General features: G+C 41.1%; 1 protein-coding gene across 1 annotated transcript in view; it reads left to right on the top strand.

Annotated features, from left to right (window-relative positions):
- sntb2 (syntrophin, beta 2) overlaps positions 1-19564 on the top strand; it is a 32740-nt gene extending 13176 nt beyond the window's left edge. Inside the window, exons 2-7 of the mRNA XM_005928400.3 lie at positions 3906-4128; positions 6842-7052; positions 10481-10623; positions 11923-12119; positions 14313-14503; positions 16027-19564. Coding sequence (XP_005928462.1) covers positions 3906-4128; positions 6842-7052; positions 10481-10623; positions 11923-12119; positions 14313-14503; positions 16027-16119 — 1058 coding nt within the window. The 3' untranslated portion in view covers positions 16120-19564. The remainder of the gene's footprint in view (positions 1-3905; positions 4129-6841; positions 7053-10480; positions 10624-11922; positions 12120-14312; positions 14504-16026) is intronic.
- The last annotated feature ends 1811 nt before the right edge of the window (positions 19565-21375 follow it).

The following is a 21375-nucleotide window of genomic DNA, read 5'->3' as shown; positions in this document are numbered from 1 at the left end:
CTAAACATTTTGGCCGTAGCCGTTGCCATCTTTGTGTGAGGTTCCTGTGGGTAGAGAGTTCGGGTTTCAGGGTGTGTGCCAGCTATTACAAACCCAGCGGTCCGCCAGGCCTCTGCTTACGCACCATCAGCAACATCATTCGTTGCTGAATGGGAATGCCACATACATATACAGATGTAATATTTATATGGCATATGTCACTAAGTTCTTCAGTCGTTACCCCAGGAATCCACTGGGCACAGCTGCTCTATGCACTGCGTGGCTTAAATTAAAGGTCTATATTTCGTGGAAGTTTTATCAAGCTGCAGGGACAGGCTAGGAGGACAGGAGGGCAGACACACCAATGAGAATCTGGTCAGATTTTTAAAATGGAGACCTCAAGCAGATTACACACTGTGGATCTAAAATGATTCTGATGGGTTTTTTTGTTGTTGTCGTTTTGTTTTTAAGCTGTGCTTAAGACAGAACAATGCACTGGGATTCAGCTATCCTAATGTTATGCATTAGCATTTATTTAGTCTTTTTCTAATCTTACCGGACACTCAAAGGGCTTTAGACTACAAGCCACATTTTATACTGACTGTATGATACACTGATTTTTACCAAGGATGTCAGTAATTGTTATTGTTTGTTGTTCATGAAAACAAATAAAAACTCAAAAAAATTATTAATAAGGGAAAATGTATCTGATTTGCAGAAGCTGGCCGTCAGACACCTTAAATCCACTGAAAAGATCAATATTTAGAAGTTCAAGAAAAGGAAAAATGTGTACAGATCTATTACGTGAACCTTGCCGGTTCTTATGCATAAAGAAGATAAAGATGAACCCTTTAACACAGAGCTGACATTGTGAAACACTCTGATATTGCAAAGGAAACATTTGCTTTCATGTCCCCCATTTTCTTTGTTTGTTTAAAGAGCCAAGAGCAAGATTTTTTTATTACTGACAGGGAAAATGGTCTCTACTGGTCCACAGTACCTTAAACAAATATTGATAAATGAAATGAACTGATCTGAAGGACACTTGAGATGCTCTGGTCTCGACTTGTTCTGGTCTCGTCTGGTCAACGTGTAGCCTGCAGTTCAGGTAGGCTGAGTTGACATGACTGACTCGGACAGTTGAAGATATTCTGCCCGTTCAGGATGAAAAGCTCTTTGGTGACTTTGCTGCGTGTTCTGATCAGATGTCGTCCAGTGTGTTTGGACACGTTTGGCTGAATCTGCGTTCATCCTGCTGCTTTGGTCTGGAGTGAAATCATTAATAAGAGGTAGTGTGCAAGTTCCATTGGCAGGAAGAAGCAGCACCATTTAATTGATGAGATGGGACTTTGGCTTATAAGATTTTCCTCCTCCCGTCACAGAGATCGATGGAGCTGGACGTGAATATTTGCTGTTTGTTGATTAGGTAGTTTCCACCGGTTCATTCTCTGTTGATTATCTGAGCCTGATTCATGGTGGCTGCAGTCTAAACAGAGATCCAGCACCTCCAGCTCTTCTGGGCTGAGACATGATCTCTCTGGTATGTCCTGGAGCCTTTTCTCTATTGGATATGCCTGAAACGCTTCACCTGGGACGATTCCAGGAGACATCGGGGTTAGATGATCAAACCTTCTGTAGTGGCTCTGTTTGATGTGGTTGAGAAGAGGCTACCAAATGACTGCGGTAGCAGCACCCAAAAAAAAAGCCAATTTCCACAGCTTGTATGCTTTCTGTCGCTGTCTACAGTTCAAGAAAGAAAGCTGCTGTTAGGAAACAGAGACGTTCACACAGACAATCACAGCCCGGTGATCCACAGTGAGATGTTCGCATGCAGAGATGTAAACATGCAGAACCACAAAGAGACCAGGGTCTGCTGACGGAAAATATCTTGGCTGAACATCTCTGCACCAAATCTGATTATTAGTGTGAGAGTGGGGCTTTGCAGCAGAGACATGCATTTCTCTAGAACTCTCACACATAAACACTGGCATTCAGGAATGCTTTCACACTCTCCTACTTAGTCCAAACCACTTAGGTTTGCAGAAATGGCCCCAGACCGTGTTGGTGTGGGTGGTGTGGTTAGGATGGTTGGTCTTTGCTCTTGCCTTAGCATTACTCCCCACTCCACCCTTCCCTCTGACTCATACGTGTAATGTACACAGTCACCGTGCAGCATGCTTTGCACCTACATATCAGTCAATCTGTATCTCACTGAGTGATTCAGGGTCACACACAGGCACTCTAGTGGTTTTCCACCTTCAAGCTTCCGGTACCCCACCACTCTGAAACATGCAGTTTCACTGACACTGTAAGATCATATCTGTGTTGTCATTTTATTTATTTATGTATTTATTTAGTTTGCAATAGCAGTGAGAGAAGCTGGACATTTTAACCATGACGTCGAGAACAACTCAAACGACAACTTTAATGATTATTTATACACAGCTTTAGCTTTTTCTTGAATATTTTAAGTACTTATTCATTACTTTTAACTTTTTCATAATGCAGCCATAAATTTCAGTCATGTATTGCTTTTTAATCTGCAGTCAAACTGTATAACTTATTATTTAAGGTCTTTTGTGTTTATTCTTCAACATTTAAATGCTTTTATTTGTATTTCAGCTGCCACATCCATTTTTTAGCCAGCTTATTTAAATATCTGTCATGCAGTTTTTGCTGCTCGTTTTCTCTTTCAGTTTCTTTTAAATTTTAATTTTTAACTACCCATATCTTTAAGCCCATCAACAGTTTATCTGACTCATTTATAAAGCTTAAATCTTTGGATGCCTTTCTTAGATGATTGCTAAATAGGTTTACCAGCTTCTCACTGTCAGTGTGTACTGTTCAAGTATTAAAGCTGTCATGAATATTTATTCATACCTCAGTTCATAATTTTGAGCCATTGGATTCACATTCTCTTGAACCATTGTAGGTCTCTCTTGCGCATGCATACCTTCACAATCCTAATATCCTGGTCTACATTCAAGAATGACCTCACCTCCCGAGAGCCTCGTCTCAGGTTTCATGCAGAGCAGACCGACTCATTGTCCAACATACACACATACCCAGACTCTCTCTTTTAGCTCCCATACTCACTTATTTTGCACACAAATGGACTACGAGAGCATGCACAGGACTGAACACGGAGCAAATGTAGTGTTCATTCGCACAGGAGGATAAAACGGATGAAGAAGAATAAGTGAAGGCAAGGTGGGGGTTAGAAGGCGGCAAAAGTCCAAATTTGGAAAGTGAATCCATCACATCGGTGCAAAAGTGATTTTTATTACAAACAGCTGACCTCGAAGCCGTACGGCCGAGTCAGGTCCTGTTTTTCTAAGATAATTTCACGCAGGAGACCACTTTAAAGAATAAAGACGGCCTCTGGGTTCTCGGCCAAAATATGATGTTATTATGTTCAAAACATCAGGTTGGATATCAGGTTGGATAAATACAGGACCAAACCTGAGGCTGAAAGAAGTGCTCTCCACGCGTGTTTTCAGAAGCAGGTTAAAAGCTGACTTCTTTCAGAAAACATCCCAGAGATTCCTTATGGTTTGGGTTAAAGATGGCCACTCCAAATATCGCAACCAAGCATCTGTCTTATTTTAGCTTATTTTACATTCAGCTTCTCAAAAACAGCAACATGATTGGTTTATTCGATGATGAAAAAGAAGGGGTAAATGTCCATCTCATATATTTGATTTTCTCTTGATTAATGGTGCCACAGTTTGCACTAAGATCAAGATGAAATAAATAAAATATATATAAGTAAATAAAACTTAAAGCATAATTAAATCTACCTTAGATAACATAAAAATATAAATATGCTGAAATAATGTAATAAAAGGGTAAAAAAAAATATAACAACTACGCAAAATAAAAACAACCTCATTGGTTGATGTGCTTCTTCTATTGTTACTCCACAGTGAAGTACATCCGTGAGGTTTCTCCACTGTTCAAGAAGCCATCCCTGGTGGCTGACCTGCCGTGGGACGGCGTCCGCCCACAGTCACCCAGCTACAGCGGCAGCGATGACTCAGGGTCGCCCAAACACAGCAGCAGCTCCTCCTCATCCAAAGACAGAAAGGTCATCAGTCTGAAGATGTGCTTCATCTGCAGAAACCTCACCATGCCAGACCTGGAGAACAGGTGTGTGTGTGTGAGGGAAATACCTGTGTATGTGGGAGGTTGGGTGTGGTTGGGTGTGTAATCGTTTTCAGTGTCTAACCTCTGTTCATTAGATTGGAATGTTTGTTTTATAAAGAGATAAAAAGCACGACAGACACACTCCTGTGTCTTTGTGAATATTCAAGTGGGCCTGCAATGCTTTTCCTTAGTTTTTGTCATATATTTAGCGAAAGGATTCACCACTGTTCAGATATATATCAACGGCGGCGAATGCTTTCACCAAACATGGCCAAAGTTTCAAATAAGGAGACCTGTGTATATGCAGAATGCTCCCAACACTGGCCAACAAGTTCTGTTTTTCTTTGTTGTGCTCCTGGGCCTGGTTAATGTCAAACAGAGGGCATTTCCTTTAGATGGTTATAGAAGGAGCTCAGCTCTCAGCACAGCGGCCTCCATCCACCTGCTCCGTGTGTCTCTGAATGCTTTCTACTCTGTTTGCAAATAGAAGGAAAGTGAAAAGTGAAGAAAAGTTCTAACTATGGATTTGCTGCAGTTTTGGCTGAGCTAATCCTAACACAGGGCTGTTCCATGTAATAAGGCCATTGTTGAGTCAGGTTGGGCAAGTTTAAAAACTAGAAGCCGCCAATATATGCGTGCATGCAGTGCCCCACCCCTGACACTCTTTACTGTATCTACTGAATTGTAAGAAATACATGTGTAAAATTTACAGAATTAGTTCTGATAGCTGTCCTGTAATTATAAACCGTTTTATTTAATTCACATAAAGTATGGTTGGCAATGGGGGAGGTCTTATCAGTAAGAAAAGCTGTAAAATTAATGAGTTAAAAGTCCAGAATTTAGTCTTTGATGGGCCAATTATGGCTGCCCAACTGTTTGACATCAACAGTTTGTTGAGGTTGTCATTATATATGGGTAGGCGTCCTGCAGTGTGCAGCTACTTCAGCGCGGGCTCTGGGATAGCTCGTTAGTTCAGAAAGTTCTCGGACATGGGAACGAGACTTGCACACTGGCTGTTTGTTCTGCATGACTTAGCATCCACCGTATAGTGCCAGTTCTCTGTGTCGCTGCATTCACTATTCATGCTGATGAGAATCTCCCGTGTCTCTCTAGTGCAATGCAACAAAAACTGAGGAGAGACTCTTCCCCGGTGCTGTTCAGCAATTACAATAATAATTATTACGAGAGTTTAATTCCATAAAATTAGCGAAATAAAAAGTGACAAATCAAGTAATGGACTCACCTAATTGTCCAAGAAAGAATGCACTAAAGTACAAATGTTTCTTGTGTTTATCGCGCAATAAATAGGAGAATGGTGGAAAATGTCCAAGTAAAGCAGCACCTGCAGAAAAGGCCTATTCCCTTTAAGCCGGTGGGTTATAGTTTAAAAATTGCACCTTGAAAAACATGCCCAGATTCAGCCAGTTACAGCTGCAAATCTGCAGTGCGAATGAAAAACGTCTGGCTGTTTGGATAACAGACACTTGGGAGAAATTTGAAACACAATGAGCCTTCTTGGCCGCGTCACCAGGTCAGAGTGAGATCTGAAAACTGCCAAAGTAAAACCACAATGAGTCACTCACACTGTTGTTATCGTGGCAGTTCTATAAAGCTCTACCCCTGCAGCTCCACAGCGTAACACAACGAGTGCTGCGTCCATTTGATTAGTTTGATATTTCAGAAGGACAGACAGGTCTGAGGAAATGGCACACAAGAGAGGCACTGAGGTATATGCACCTGTTAGCAAATACTAAAGGGTATTAGCAAAGATACAGCAATGATAGCTGATTGATTACAAAAGGATTTTAGAGGTTAATGTAGTATCACCTTTCACTAAACGGAGTCACCAAAATAAGTTAATAAAGCATTAAAAAAAAGTCAAATTCACAAGCGATATCTTCCAAAGAGGACTGTTATCTTCATCTGTCATTTATATTTGGTGGCAGCACAAACAGAACAGTGAGAACAAAGCAAAAACAGACATCCCCTTGATTAGGTATGAAAAGGAGGAACTGAGGCGGAGGTGCATTGCAAAGCAGCTTGCACATGTGCAGCTGTGCAGCAACGGTGGGCAGGCTATAAGAAAGTGCCCAACCAATGGGGGATGTCATTGAGATGCACTCATTCTCTGGGATTCCTGCTGATCTGTCACCTTCAGCCACATTATGATTCTGTTCAACGCTGTTTTTTAAGTTTGAACTATTCCTGCCACAAAGGTCTTAGCAGGCAAACATACAGGGGGAAGAATTATAATCTGAGTTTTAACAGTTAGTTTCCATAAAGATGATGCAAATCCTAATTGTTGCTCAGATAAACAGTGAGTCGCCCTTTTGCAAATCGAGTCTGCGGGAATCGATCGAAGCGTGTTTGTGAATATAACTGCTGAGTGGGTGGAATTTTATAGCAAGGAGTGAGCTGGATTTCTGAATCATCAGCTTGAAACACAAAACTAAGGAATGCCAGCTGCAGTTAAAAGCTCTAAACTGCAGCATGCAGCAGTTAAATGATTATTTACTGAGGAAATTAGATTTAACTTCATCATGAATAACCCACTAGAAGGTACTTGGTTTTAGTGGCTACCATCACTTCCTCCATTTCCAAACTGCACTATTCTTTTACGGCTCATTGTTAGGTAATTTTAAAGAAAGTGACCTTTAATCGTTATAATAATTATTGAAGTCTGATCTAGTTGATGATTCCCTTTTCTCTCATCCAGACTGTTAGAGCTCCATTCCCCAGACGGCCAGCACACGGTGGTGCTGCGATGTAAAGACGGCCCCACCGCCAACACCTGGTTCACTGCCATCCACACCAACATTGCCGCCCTGCTGCCACAGACCTTGGCTCACATCAGCGCCTACCTGGGGGCCTCGACCTCAGCCTCCACACACCCCCATCTCAAACACATCGGCTGGCTGGCTGAACAGGTATTTTTACCTGCGTGCTGTACTGTACATGAGTTACTACATTAAAAAAAGACCAAAAAGCCCCAAAACAACGACACACATGACCAGATGACTTTGAGCTGGAAGACAAGCGGAGAAAAAGTTTTTGTTGCCAGGTTTTGTTGCTTAATGGATGAACTGTTTGTTTTGAACCCTCTCTTGCTCTGTCTCTACTGAGGCTTTACTTTCACTTTCTATCACCCTCTCTTTTTGCCCGATGTGCAGCAGCAGCATGGCTCTTTAACAGGGCAGAATTTCCATAGTTACCCCAACTGTTTCACCACCCACCTTTTAGGTACCTGCGAAAAGCTACCAAAGGTCACTGTGTTGGGGAAAAAAAAAAATACACTGTCACCCGAGCCTTAGTTTTCCTGGGATATTTTTGTATCCAGCAGCAAAATTGCATCAAAGCTTAAGGAGACCCAGTGTAAACACAGATCCACCTCTACGCACTTTGTATTGTAAGTAAATGCACTTATAAAAAAAACAGAAGAACATACAATGAATGCGCAAAACACAGACTGCATGAGAGGGTAGACAATAGAGGCATGTAAGGAAGAAGAGGTGCTCATTGCATGATGGGAAGTCCCCCTGCAGTGGGAAACTATGCTAGCATAGCTAAAGGGGTCGTTCAGAGTGACAAGAACCAGTCCAAACTAGAAGATTTATCCAAAAAGAAATCATCCAGAGAGGGTGCCTGTCTCCTAAATCCAAATTGAGAGCTGGGCCCTCAGAAGAGGTACCTAATAGCTGAAGGCTCTGCCTCCTACTCTACGTTTAGAAACTCTAGAAATTCCAAATAAGCCTGCATCCTGAAAGCAAAGTGCTCCACAGGGGTAACATTATGCTGTGAAGTCTTTAAGAGCGTTCAGGACTTTTTATGCAAGGATCAAAAATGTAATTTAAATTCTGGAATTAACAGGAAGCCAATCTAACTGAAATATTTTTGTATATGTCTACATGGTAGAAAGTGGAAATCCAGTGTATTATTAGTACTGATGAATAGAGTTGAAGCACAAGCTGCCCTCAAGAGGAAATTGCATCTGTGGTTTTCTTTGTTGCTCGTATGTCACTAAACAAACCTGACGCTCGGACGTGGAGGCTGGCACTTCTGTATGTGAAGCAGCCACAGGAAGAGCGTGTTTTCTTTAATTAGCCTCAGTCCTAACCTCTCCACGTGGCCTCTGAAAGCAGGCTATACTTTTATCGCACACAGGAACAGTGACTTCACTTTGAAGTGTGTAGTTCTGTATATTTTGACCTGGCTGGAACAGGAAGCAGAGATAGAAGTTTCCCTTGTTACGTTATATCCTGCAGAGCCCACCTCTGCACCGCAGACACACTCTGTGTTTTAGTGTTGCTGCTTTTCACTGAAAAAACTCCAGTCTCGCAGTAATGACTCGGATGAACACATTGCCCTATTTTTACCACACGGCTAGAAGAAAAATCAGGTCAGGTTGTCACGATGACCTGATTAACTCCTCTGCTACACCTGTACTCTGTAAAAACTACATCATTACATTAGCAAACTGCATCACAGCATCCATATCCTGTCAGACTACACCCCCTGTTATACTCTACGGCAGCACGGTGATGTAACGGCTGTAGCACTGTTGCCTCGCAGCAAGAGGTTCCTGATTTGAACCCTGACTGGTGTAATTGATCTAATTGGCCAGATTTTTATCTACAGAAGCATCATGAAGCCTTTTCTCCCTTCATAATTAACATGATTAAAATTTAATAACCAAAGCCTGCTTTATTTTATAATCTGTTCACCCATACCTGTGTAAACAGCAGGATTGGAGAAAAGTCAGTGGAAGTGAAAAACAAAAAATGTCGGCTCTACCATCTCTACTCATCATCATCATCATCAACTTTATTTATAAAGCACTTTAAAACAACCACAGCTGACACAAAGTGCTGTACATTGGAACTGTAAAATAAAATTACATGAGATATAAATAAAACACAAATAAAAGAAGAGTGAAATCATTAATTAAATAACTACTTCAATTAAAAGAGAAACTAAGTCTCACTGAGGTTAAAAGCCAAGGAATAAAAGTGGGTTTTAAGACGTGATTTAAAAGTGGACAGTGAAGGGGCCTCTCTAACATGCATGGGCAAATTATTCCATAATTTTGGAGCCACAATAGAGAAGGCCCTGTCCCCTCTGAGCTTCCTCCTGGATCTCGGTACCTCCAGGAGCAGCTGGTCAGCTGACCTGAGAGACCGACAGGGTATGTGGGGATGAAGAAGCTCAGAGAGGTAAGGCGGGGCAAGACTGTGAAGGCATTTAAAAACAAACATATAAGAATTTTAAAATTAACTCTAAAAGACACAGGCAGCCAGTGCAGAGAGGCTAGCAAGGGGGTTATATGCTCTCTTTTTCGAGTTCCTGTTGTGCAGCAGCATTTTGAACCAGCTGCAGACGTGAGAGCAACGACTGACTGACCCCCACATAAATTGAGTTACAGTAGTCCAGGCGGGAAGAAATAAAAGCATGGATCACTGTTTCAAGGTGCTGCCTCGAAAGAAAAGATTTTACTCTTGCCAGTCGCCTTAAATGATAAAAACTGGACTTCACCACTGCTCTGATTTGGTTGTCCAATTTAAAATCACTGTCCAACTTAAAACCAAGGTCAGTAACAACAGGTTTAAAATAGACTTCCAGGGGTCCCAAATCTACAGAGGACGACTCAGAGGTACCACTGGGTCCAAACACCAACAGCTCTGTTTTCTTTTCATTAAAATTTAAAAAGTTTAGAGCCAACCAAGCTTTAATGTCATCTAGGCATGTCGAGAGAGGTTTTATGGAGATGCCATCCCTGTGCTTTAGTGGCAAATAAATTTGGCAGTCATCGGCATAACAATGAAATGAAATCCGATGCCTTCTAAGGATAGAACCCAGAGACAATGGATACAGTGAAAAGAGCAGTGGCCCTAAAATTGAGCCCTGTGGGACGCCGCATGACAGAGGAGCAGAAGATGGTTCGTAACCGAGAAGGCTGACAGAGAAAGTTCTATTTGACAAATAAGACCTAAACCAATTAAGTGCAGTGCCACCAATACCCACTACATCATGTAATCGAGAAATTAGAATATTGTGGTCTACGGTGTCAAAGGCAGCAGTTAGGTCAAGCAAGACAAGAACAACATGGTTACCAGAATCACATGCCAGAAGGATGTCATTCAAAACCCTTAATAATGCAGATTCTGTGCTGTGAAGGGTTTTAAAACCTGATTGAAAAACCTCAAAGATGCCATTTTCATCTAGAAAATCTTTCAGTTGACTAAAAACAATTTTCTCTAAAACCTTGGAGACTAAAGGCAGCTTGGAAATAGGCCTATAGTTCGCTAAACTGTGTGATCAAGGCCAGGTTTCTTAAGCAGTACTCAACGTTCTTCTTCAGGTCCAGCTAGAAGGTGGACGCCAGCAGTTTAGACCAGTGGTCATGGCGCTGACTGAGAAGGACATCCTGCTATTTGAATCGGTGCCGTGGAGCCGAGAGTCCTGGTCCATGCCTGTGCTCACACACCCGCTGCTCGCCACCAGGTAAACACACCAGCAGTCTTTATTCACATCTTTACTGACAGCTCTGCTTTCAGATTTTTAGTTTTGTGACATTTTTTTCTTTGTCATATTTCATCAGATGTTTCAGGTTTTTAAAAGTCTTAAATCCTTAAAAAGAGCTTTATGCCATTGACAGTAATAAGTATATATATGCTCTGTAATGTATTATATATAATAAATAAACTTTTGCTATCATACGATTTTGGTAAAATTGGTTAAAAAAAAATTGTTTTTGAAAAGAGTCTGGCTGCTGAACAGAAACATTTATGATATTTAACCTCCGAGGACCTGGCGTCCACATATGTGGACATCACATTTTGGGTTGTCTAGACCAAAGCACCAAATTTTGCTCTACAACGGCCTGATGTCCACTTACGAGGATATTATACTGCCACTGTTTTATCGAAATTTAAAACGAATGTCCTCATGTGTGGATTTTTTATTTTTTTTAGAAACAAAAATCAGGTTAAAAACAAAAATCAGGTAAAATCAGGTTTTTACCTTCATCAGGTCCTAATCAGCCCAAATAGCAAAGAGAAATTGAAAGTGCATGCCGTGAAAGACTTCGGGTCTTAGGAGGTTAAAGGTCCTTACATTCTGTTTGTTATTACATTTGTATTCGCAAAGTGGGTTTCATTTTCACTTTCATTGTGCAGATGTTTCTGCTTTTGCTAAAAATGAGAACTGTTGGCCTTTGAGCCTGGGCGTGAGTAAATATTCAACAGCAGATCAGCTGAGTGTCAAAAGAAACTTTCCTGGAACTGCTGACGAGCTGTAATTTTTGTGGTAAGTACCTGGAAATTTCTAGTTGCCGGCATCAAAGGAACTCCTCTCAACAGCAGCAACTAATCTTTTCCAAATCTCTACCGATGGGAGGGGGCAGTGACCCACAAAAACATCATAGATATGTTAACTGGAAGAACGGCCGGTTGGAAGAAAGCAGAATTATCTTTGATTGCGATTACAGCAGAATACATTGTGCCTTTTTTCTTTATAATCAAGAACTGCAACGTAATGACGTTAATGCTGCATTTAGTTGGGTTAAACGGACAAACACAGGCCTGACATGTTGGGAGACAAGCTGAAGATTTTTGCATGCTCTTGCAACATTACAGATATTGTGGTTTCCACATGTTGACCAGAAGAAGAAGTATATAGCACAGGGATGAGTTGGAGAATCGTTAAATATGTAGTTTGGGTTATGGGGAAGTAAAATGAACCCTCCTCTGTCTTTCTTCCTTCAATAACGTTCTCTTTGCCTGTATCGTCATGTCTCCCCAGACTGGTTCACTCAGGCAGCGCCCGCAGTTCTCCCGCCCAGGGTTCAGACCTGGTGTTTGCCACTCGGACTGGAACGGGCCGGGGCATCGAGTCCCACATCTTCCGAGTGGAGACCCACTGGGATCTGTCATCATGGACGCGAGCCCTCGTGCAGGGGACGCACACCGCCGCTGAGATCATCAAAGAAGTCTCCATTGGTGAGTGGGTGTCATTTATAGTCTTTAGTTTGGAGATCATGAGCAAAGCTGAAAACACATCAAGCAAAACTCACAAGCTGTGGCCCACACCAACTGTGAGCATAACAGTTTTAGGCTCTGAATGATTGCCTGTTTTGTTTTTCTTAACATCCACTTGCTATTTTAAATAATTAGCTCACAGTTTCAGGTGCAGCTGAATTAAGTGCTTCCTGGAAACCTAAATGTGTCGTCATAACTGGCATTAAGATAAGTGTGAACCTGCAGCCACCATCTTAGCATGTAGCAGAAAGAGACTACCACACGATAAAGTACTGACAGGGGTATCTGAGGTCAGGTGTGCTAGCAGTATCTGCAGCTTTAAATGCTAACTCTGCTAGCAGCAATGGCTGATGAATAACAGGTGACGCACTGCTGTAACAGGCGATATAATACAATCACAATAGTCTCTTGAAAATACTCTATTGATAATATAAAATTAGTTTGGCTTTCTGATTCATTTACCGCACGGTCAGCCTAAATGGTTATAAAAAAAATCATAGGCCACTTTGTTAGGTACAAGTGTACATCACAGCTGTTTGACATGTGGATATGGCCAAGACCTGCTGAAGCTCAAACTGAGCATCAGACTGGAGAAGAGGGAGAGAAACTACTGATCAACTGGATCGTGACCTCCACATGTCATGCTGTCGTGACACAGTCATGTCATATGGACCAAAACCTCTGCATTCTTAACCTCCTAAAACCCGAACTCTTTCATGGCATGCATTTTTAATTTCTCTTTGCTATTTTGACTTATTCTTTAGTATTTGGTGCCTGAACACAGCAGCATTTTTCCTGAGTACAAAAACAAAATGAGAAACAACAATTGTGCCCCTTTGAGCAATGTGGCTCATTTGAAAGAGCAAAACTTAGTAGTGTGGTCCAGACCAGCAGTCGCTAACATTTTTTGTGCTACGGAGCGGTTTATGTCCGACAATATTTTCACGGACCGTCTCGCGGATAAATACAACAAAATAAAACCAGTACCAAAAAAAGAACATTTATTCACAACACACGTGAAAAGACCCAGGTGACCCAAGTGTCCGATCTGTGTGTAAATCTGACAGTGTATCTTATTCCAAGTTTACAATAGGTTGATGGTTTTGTGCCCACAGGAGGCACTTTATTATTCTGTACAAACACAGTGGATTACGTCACTGTGGCATGTGTACGTGTTTCGATGTGTGTGCTCTGTGTTGGTACACACATGTTAGCAGAGGCGTGTTGTAAGCAGACCTTGAACCAGAGGATGTGGGTTCACCTTTACCTCCTTCCAAGTAAATGTTAAGTGGAAATCAAGAAATATTAGTCAGTGAACTAAACCGTCTATGCCACTTGAAGAAGAGCAGTAGAATAAAGAGATAAAATATTTCCTGTCTATAGGCCTGTGTACTTTGGACTGTGACAGGAAGCTTCTGACAGCAGCTGACTCACAACAGTGTGCCATCGCTCAGAAAGAGCAGCTCTGTGTAGGAAAGGCAGAAATGGGAGGCAGCAAAGGGGAATGTTTCCACTCTGTGCAGAACAATAGTTGGCTGCCGGAACAGCACTGGAAAGCCTCAGCCTTTTTTTTTTCCTATTCTCCTTCCCTGTCCCGCTGCTACACAAACACACAGTTGTGCAGAAACATTTGGGTTACAGTAATGCGCATGGAAATGCTTTCAGATCAGATGACCTCACGGTCACGTTGCGGCAGGCTGCCTGGATTTTTATATAAAACACAAACTTGTCTTTGGACTGCAACTGTTAATCAGCACTGTTATTGTAAGAGTGGATTTGTTACAATAATAAATCTGAATTCATACTCTGTTTGATACAAAAGCTTGATGTTCATTTATGTGTAAAAAAATCAGTTTCAGTTGTTTATCACTCTTTGTGTTTTCCTTAAATATTTTACTGCATTAAACTTTTTGATTTGTTGTGTTTTGAAAAGTTTAATGAAAAAATTTCATTTGAACATAGAACTGTTTAGTTTTAGAAAACTTCACATAATTGAGAAACTGGTAAAGTAATAATAGAGTGAAAAACATTTTAGTTTCAGCCCAACGTTTTCCAGAACCAGCCTCTGCACATCGGCACTGTTACATTTCTCCCTGTGACTCACCTGTGCACTAGTTTTTCTTGAGCTCTTTCCCCTGTCGCCCTCTCCGCTAGGTTGCACATTGAACAGACAGGAAGTTAGGCTGACTCTACACTATGAAAAAGGCTTCACTGTGACGAGGGAGCCAGCCGACCCGAGCGGGGGGGCTGTGCTGTACAGATACCCCTACGAGAAGCTTAAAGTGTCTGCCGACGATGGAATACGCAACCTGTACCTTGACTTCGGAGGTCCAGAGGGAGAAATGGTAAATTGTAGTAAAGCAACTTGTCAGTTTATGAATGTATTGTGAGTGGAAAATCTTTTTAAACCTAAGAATGTCAAAAATATTCCTAAATCTCAGTTTTATTAAAACTTTTGCGTCATGCTGAAATATTTATGTACCAAATATACCATGTGTGTATATAAGAGATGGTCGTAGCTGCCATGTCGTCTCCGGTTAGTTTCTGAAGTCTGTTTTAAATCCACAACATTTCTGCTGTTTTGATTGTGACAGGCACTGTTTCCTCTAAGCTGAGCGCGCTGAGTGCTGACACAGTCTCCCCACACAGAAAATCTGCGCTGCGCACAAAAAAAAAGTCCAGCCTGAATTGGAATTAAAGTAAGACTGTGTCAGCAGTGCACGATTGCTCACGCGCTCAGCTTAGAGGGAACAGTGGTGACAAGGCGGGCCGGTCCAACCAATGACTTGTCTATCACAAGTGGTTAGCCAACGTTTGACCAATATTTAAATAACTGAATTTAATAGTTTAAAAAAATGACCCAAAGCACGTGACTGAGTCCATAAAGTCCTCAGCAAAATTGCTGTTTTCCGTAGACTTCAGTAGGGTTGAAAGTGTGTTTGCAGCCCCTGCTATCGCCATCTGGTGGCTTTCAGGTAGAATGCAGGTTTAGGACTGGCTTCATTTTTTCAACACAGAATCTCCATCAATGTTTTTTTTTACCGTCTGCGTGTTGAAACGCTAAACCAGCCGAAATCATGTTGAGTTTTTCATTATGGGGAAAAAAGAGAAAAGAATGTCAACAAGAAGGCGAACTGAAGCTAATGGTACATGAATAATTACAGTTCATTTATCATAAAGATGTGAAAGCTCACTTACCCGTGCATTACAAACAGTAATTTACGTTACAGCAGTCAAACTGACCGGAAGCTCACTTGCATATTTTAGTTTTCCGTCTACCAACTAGCCTGAGAGAGCTGGTATGCCTAAAGAACCTCCACCACATAGCTGTTCCAGCTGTGCCACACAGTATGCAGTAGTGGATAGTGTGCCGTTAATTCTGTTTTTCAATTGTATTATGATGTCAGACTTTTTGAGATACTGTCACTGGTTGTAACATATTGTGATTATGATTTTATTTATTTATTTATTTATTGTGGACTATATTCCTTAGATTAAGAAATTACATTTCCATCCACAGAAGGCAAGTCAAAGTGCAAATAAAGATCAGTAAAATTAAATAATATGAAATAAAATTAAGGTAAAATGCAACCTGTCAGGGATCTGTAGAACAGGAATAAAGATATTTCTGGTCAGTGACAGTAAAATACTAAAATGTTTGGGTTTTTTTTAAACTGGAAAACTGTTTCTATTCAGCCCATTTCATTAAAGCTGGAATATTTTCCATTTTCCATAAAAGTGTTGAGGAACAAATAAAACAATAATCTGCATTTGAATAATGGAATATCTTGGATATCTTGAATTTTTCTTTTCTTCTCCTTCATCCTCCTTTCCTTTCTCTAACTTCCTCCCTCCCTCCACCCTACAGGTGTTTGATCTCCACTCGGGTCCAAAGCCAGTGGTGTTCGTCCTGCACTCCTTCCTGTCAGCCAAACTCACTCGCATGGGTCTTCTGACGTGAAGCCCGCCAAATGCTGACAGCGTGGATGAGAGGATTCTTTTTTCTTTCTCGTTTTCATTTCTTTTTAATATCTTGTTCGTTTTTCCAACTTGTCCGCTCACAGCTGAAGTCAGGCCTGGCGTGGTGCTGCAGGGGGAACCTTAACCCAAGGAGGTGCTTTGTCTGATTGTCTCAAAAATGTGCCTTCTCTTCCAGCTTCTCCTCGGCCCCTTGTGGTCAGCTGCGTTGCGAGGCGAGGTACAAGGAAGGGGCACTTTGTTTTAAGTCACGAGGTGAAGGGAGACTGTTTTCACAGAAAACAAAAAGTGTGTACATATATATAGCAGTTAACAATCTCATAACATTCCACGTGATTGTGGGGCTTTTTCTTTTTAAATATATTTCATTATAAATATCCGATGAGATGTTGATGCAGCCGATGTGCTTATGAGATTGCAGTACCTGTGCGCTCTAAGAAACGTGTTAGTGAAGTGCATCGAACTAAAGGAAGGCTTTTTTAACTGACCGAGCGCAGATTGGTAAACGCTCGCAGTTTTTACTCTGCCTATCATTCCACGACAGCCTTCCGGTGTATTTTGGGCTCTTTTTAAAGCGTGCGTGTTTGTCTTTGTGAGAGGGAGACGCTGCTTTAGAGTCGCGATGCAGTTACCCGAGCGGAGGTTGTGCGCGTGAAAGATTTCTGCGGACGAGTGTGTCTTTCCTCGCTGCACGCTGCCGTTGGCTTGATAGTGTGCCTCATAGTTTTAGCACATTATCCCAAACTACTGTTGTAATCAGGATCACCAACTGTGCCTTGTTACTTGTAGTCAGAGACACTCTTTATAGTGTTCCCTTTTTTTTAAATTCACACAATAAGAGAATTTTACGCTTCAGACATGCACAAGCAATAGTATTACTCTTATAGTGTAAACAATGTTACGATTTTTTAGTGTGTATCTCCTGAAAGCATGACTTCCTGATGTTGGACTCTGTATTAGACGATTATATATGACATGACCGTGCGTTACCTCCCCCACCCGCGACTCAGACACCTACACTACCACATCGTCTCATCTCATTCTGCTTCGCTTGTGATTACACCTCTCTGGTTGCCATGCCCACATCAGCATTTGTGTGGTCAAATACCTTTTAACAGGAGCGTCACATGACAGTGAGCTGACAGTGAACTGACAGTGAATGTTAAAACTGCCTCACCTCCTAAAACAAAAACAAAAAACAGATTCAGGAAAGTTGTATTATCTTATTTCTGGGTGATTGAATGTTCAAAGATCAGTGTTCCTCTGGAGTACCATGAATGGCCGAGTTTACCCAACAAGTTCTACAGTGAATTTTTCTCATTTTAAGCACCCAAAGTGAAAAGTATTAAACCTTAACAGAAGTTAAAAAAAAGTCTCTCATATTAGGTGGACCTGTTACGCTCGCTTCCAGCTCTTTATTTGTCCTCTAGCACAGCGGTCCCCAACCTTTTTTGCGCCACGGACCGGTTTATGCCCGACAATATTTTCATGGACCGGCCTTTAAACTAAAAGTACTGCACTCTGTTTGGTCAAGTTAATGAGCACAGAGGAAATGATGGGTCCAAGAATAGAAAGTGTCAATCCTTCCTCAGCTTCCTTGTTTGCTTGAAATAATCAGCCAGCTTAATGACTCATTCTGTAAAAACAGTTTCTTCATTTAACAAATATTGTGACTCTGCTGCCAAAGACCAACAAAGCCGACAAACGTCATTTCGATATTTTCAGTTTATCAGACTGACAGACTTCGTGTTAAGCAGCCAGGTGCACATGTGGTGACCACATTTAAATTTCATTTTCACTCACTCATGGGTTGAGTTCAAGGAACAAAAAAAAAAAAAACAGGATGCAAGGTTAAGAAAAGAGTATATGTACACATGTAAAAAGCTCTAGTTTGATATTCACCTAACAGAAACCTTCTGCTATAACCTGCTGCAGATGTTTGTCCTCCCCACTCTTTTTTTTTTTTTCCAGATTAGATTTGATTGAGAGTTATGATTCTCAAACTTAAGCTCCCCCCCCCCCCAGCAACCTTTCAGAAATCAACCAATCAGAATAAAGTTAGCCTTTACTGAAAGGGTGGTGGTGTCTTTTAAGGGCCTGTGGCTAAAATTACCCATTTAAAGCAGATCAAGGCTCATCTGAGGGTCTAGTAGATAAATTATCTTTTTTTAAACTGTAAATCAAGCAGAGCTACTCTTGTGGAGTCCCAGAATAAAAATATCGAGTTGGAAAAGAGCAGCAGGTGTTCCCTTTAACATCAACAATACTGATTATAATGCAAAGTTAGCACAGGGAAAAAGAATGCCAGCCATTCATTCTTGTTCATCCCTCCGATGTGCTAAAATTGTGTTAAATGTTGAGAAATGATGAGCGCTTGTAAGTCGTATTGGTCACTCGCAGCAGTGTTGGTGTTCATGTAGTCAGTGTGCTGACAGACACAATGTGATGCACGTGATATTTAACTGACTGAACCACACTTTTATTTTTTTTCCAATATATGCAAGTTGACCATTCTTCCCCCTTCAGTTCATTTTGCCTGCGTTGGCTGGTTAATGAGTTCAACGTGACTGTAATAAACACATTTTAATCACTGTCAGCTTATTCATGTAGCTAAAGTTACCCTTCAGTAGAGCCTCTGTCTGAGGTCCAAAAGAACACAATGTGGCATTGTGCGCACTGACTGCAACATAGGAAAACAAGATAACCCCGGTTCTCTGATACGGAGCACAGTCACCCGCCTGAATGACCTCTGTCCCATTTGGGACATCGTGTCCTTGTGATGCTTTTTTTTTTTTTCTTTTTTTTTTTTCTTTTAATGAATGTGAAAATTCATCACAGTACACTCACTTCCTGTTTAGCGATTTAAGCCTTTTCAAGCTACAGTTAATGTTAGCTGTATTACAGCAGAAGTTAGCTTTGCTTCCCTTAAAACGTCACAGTTTGAGCTATGCTCAGCCTGGCATGAAGTCAGTTTCTGCAACATTTGAAGCAGTAGTGAAAGGGATACGCTTTTACACCACGCTTTCTTGTCACTAACTGCTCTAACCTGATCTGATTATGTGAAGTTTAAGAAGCTACGAGGCCGTCCTGTTCCTCTCTGAGCTCGATGCACTAACCTGTCAAACCCCTTTTAAACCTGTGAATGTACACCTTTTATCTCCTTCCTCTCTTTGTTCTCAAATCGTGGCTGTTCTGTCTATGCAACGCTTCAAAGAAGGGGTTTGTGGAACCAAAGGTATTATCTGTGGCAGCTTGCGTCCAACACAATCATGAAACTGAAAAGTCGCGAGGATAAATGCTGCTGCGACAACCTGTCATATGCAAAGTATTTTAGATTTCCTTCCAAGAGATGGTATACAATGTATGATAACAATGTAGTAATCTCAAATGTACATACCTACCAATAAAACTGTTGTAAGTTACAGAAACCAAGGTGTTGTTTTTCAGTGGTTTTCTGTGTGACTTGTGGCCCACAGCTCAGTCAGATGAACCAGAGCATCTTTGTGTTTATGATAACTGAACCTTTTTAATACTAAACACGCTATAAACATTTTTTTTGTTTCCATTCTAGTGAACTTTGACTAGACATCCAGATATTAGTGGCAGGTTAGTCTGAATGGCACAATTACATTGACTGGCTGGACTTTTGGACAGTTACTGATTACTTTTAGTACTTTTTTCAATACTTTTTTTCTTTTATCATTTATTTATTATTTATGTGTTATTTATAATTTTTCAAAATTGCTGCTCAAAGAAGTACCCATAGATCTTTCAACGTGTTTGTGGAGGAAAAGCGTCAGGAAGATTTTTGGTGGGGGTCATAATTTGGTGCGTCTGTCAGGGATGACTGTGGAGCAGGTGGAAGATCAACTGAAGGCCGGTGCATCGATTCCCGACTCCTCCAGGCTGCTTGCTGAAAAGCATCTTTGGGTAAGACACTGAAGCCCGAGTTGCCCCTGATGCATCCATCAGAGTGTGAGTGAACATTACACTCAAAATCCAATTTTATATTGCTGTGTTCTGGGTTTATATAATACAGTCACAATATATGTACAGATTAAAACACACACAAACATAATTTAACTATCCCATAATTTTTTTTTCTCGCATGGTTCAGTTGGGTACTCTACAACGTTCCCAAATACTTGATTTCACATGAGCGCAGTGTTTCTCCAACTACTCCTGCCTTTAAAGAAAGGCTTGTGGCTGTGGCCGCTAGGTGGCAGTAGTTGCAGGCCATTGAACATTTGCTAAGGTCCCTGAAGTTTGTCAAGTTTATTAGTTTAGCTACAAAATCGGAAGTTGTTTTCCAAGTTAAATGGTCTCTATAGTCTCGGAAAAATATTACATTTATATATAAATGTAATTCTGAGAATATAATAACCTTGGTGTATTATTAATAATTCATGTGGTGACTACATGTTTGCTGATTTTTTTTTTTTTTTTTACGCCACGGCCCTTTGGAAGTCTTCGCCGGAAGCTGTCACGTATGAGCTCCCCTGTTCAGTGTTGCCAACTTAGCGACTTTGTCGCTATATTTAGCGAGTTTTCAGACCCCTCAGCGACTTAAAAAAAAAAAAAAAAGTTGCTAAAAAACGACGTGAAAGCGCGTATCACTTTTACTATCAACAAGCAGCGGGTGCTGTAACGCAGCCAGTTCTTCTTTTACTCTTATGCTGTTTTGTGGATCACAAGGTTTAAAACTACTTATAAACACACACACACAAAGGCTACGTTCACACTGCAGGCGAAAGCGCATCAAATCCGATTTTTTTTTACCCTATGCGACCCATATCCGATCATGGTATGACAGTGTGAACGCCACAAATCCGATATTTTCACATCCGATCTGGGTCACTTTCGTATGTGGTACTGAATCCGATACATATCCGATGTTTCAGAAAGCGACTGCTGTGTGAACGGTCATGTCGCATTAAATCCGTCTTTTACGTCACTGACACAAGACAGACGCCAATTATCAGCGCCGGAGAAGACATCGCGAACGCTTCCTGGCCAGATGTCAGTGAAACTGTTGGGAAGACAACGTTGGAGAAACGTGAACATTTTATTTGTTCTGTATAATCTGCAGATTCTGACAGAAATCTGCAACTATCCTTTAAAGCACCGCTCCTCTAAAACAGCAATAAGGATAATTATTAGGTTATTTACATTATTATGTAAAAATTGGGAAACGTAAAGTCGGAAGTCTTTATATTAACGGTCATCAGTCAAACAATAT

The sequence above is a fragment of the Haplochromis burtoni genome, unplaced genomic scaffold, assembly GCF_018398535.1.
Source record: "Haplochromis burtoni strain Fernald_Lab_line unplaced genomic scaffold, NCSU_Asbu1 Contig_112, whole genome shotgun sequence".
NCBI classification, from domain to species: Eukaryota; Metazoa; Chordata; class Actinopteri; order Cichliformes; family Cichlidae; genus Haplochromis; species Haplochromis burtoni.
The sequence above is the reverse complement of the archived record's forward strand: the minus strand, read 5'-3'. Positions and strand labels throughout refer to the sequence as shown.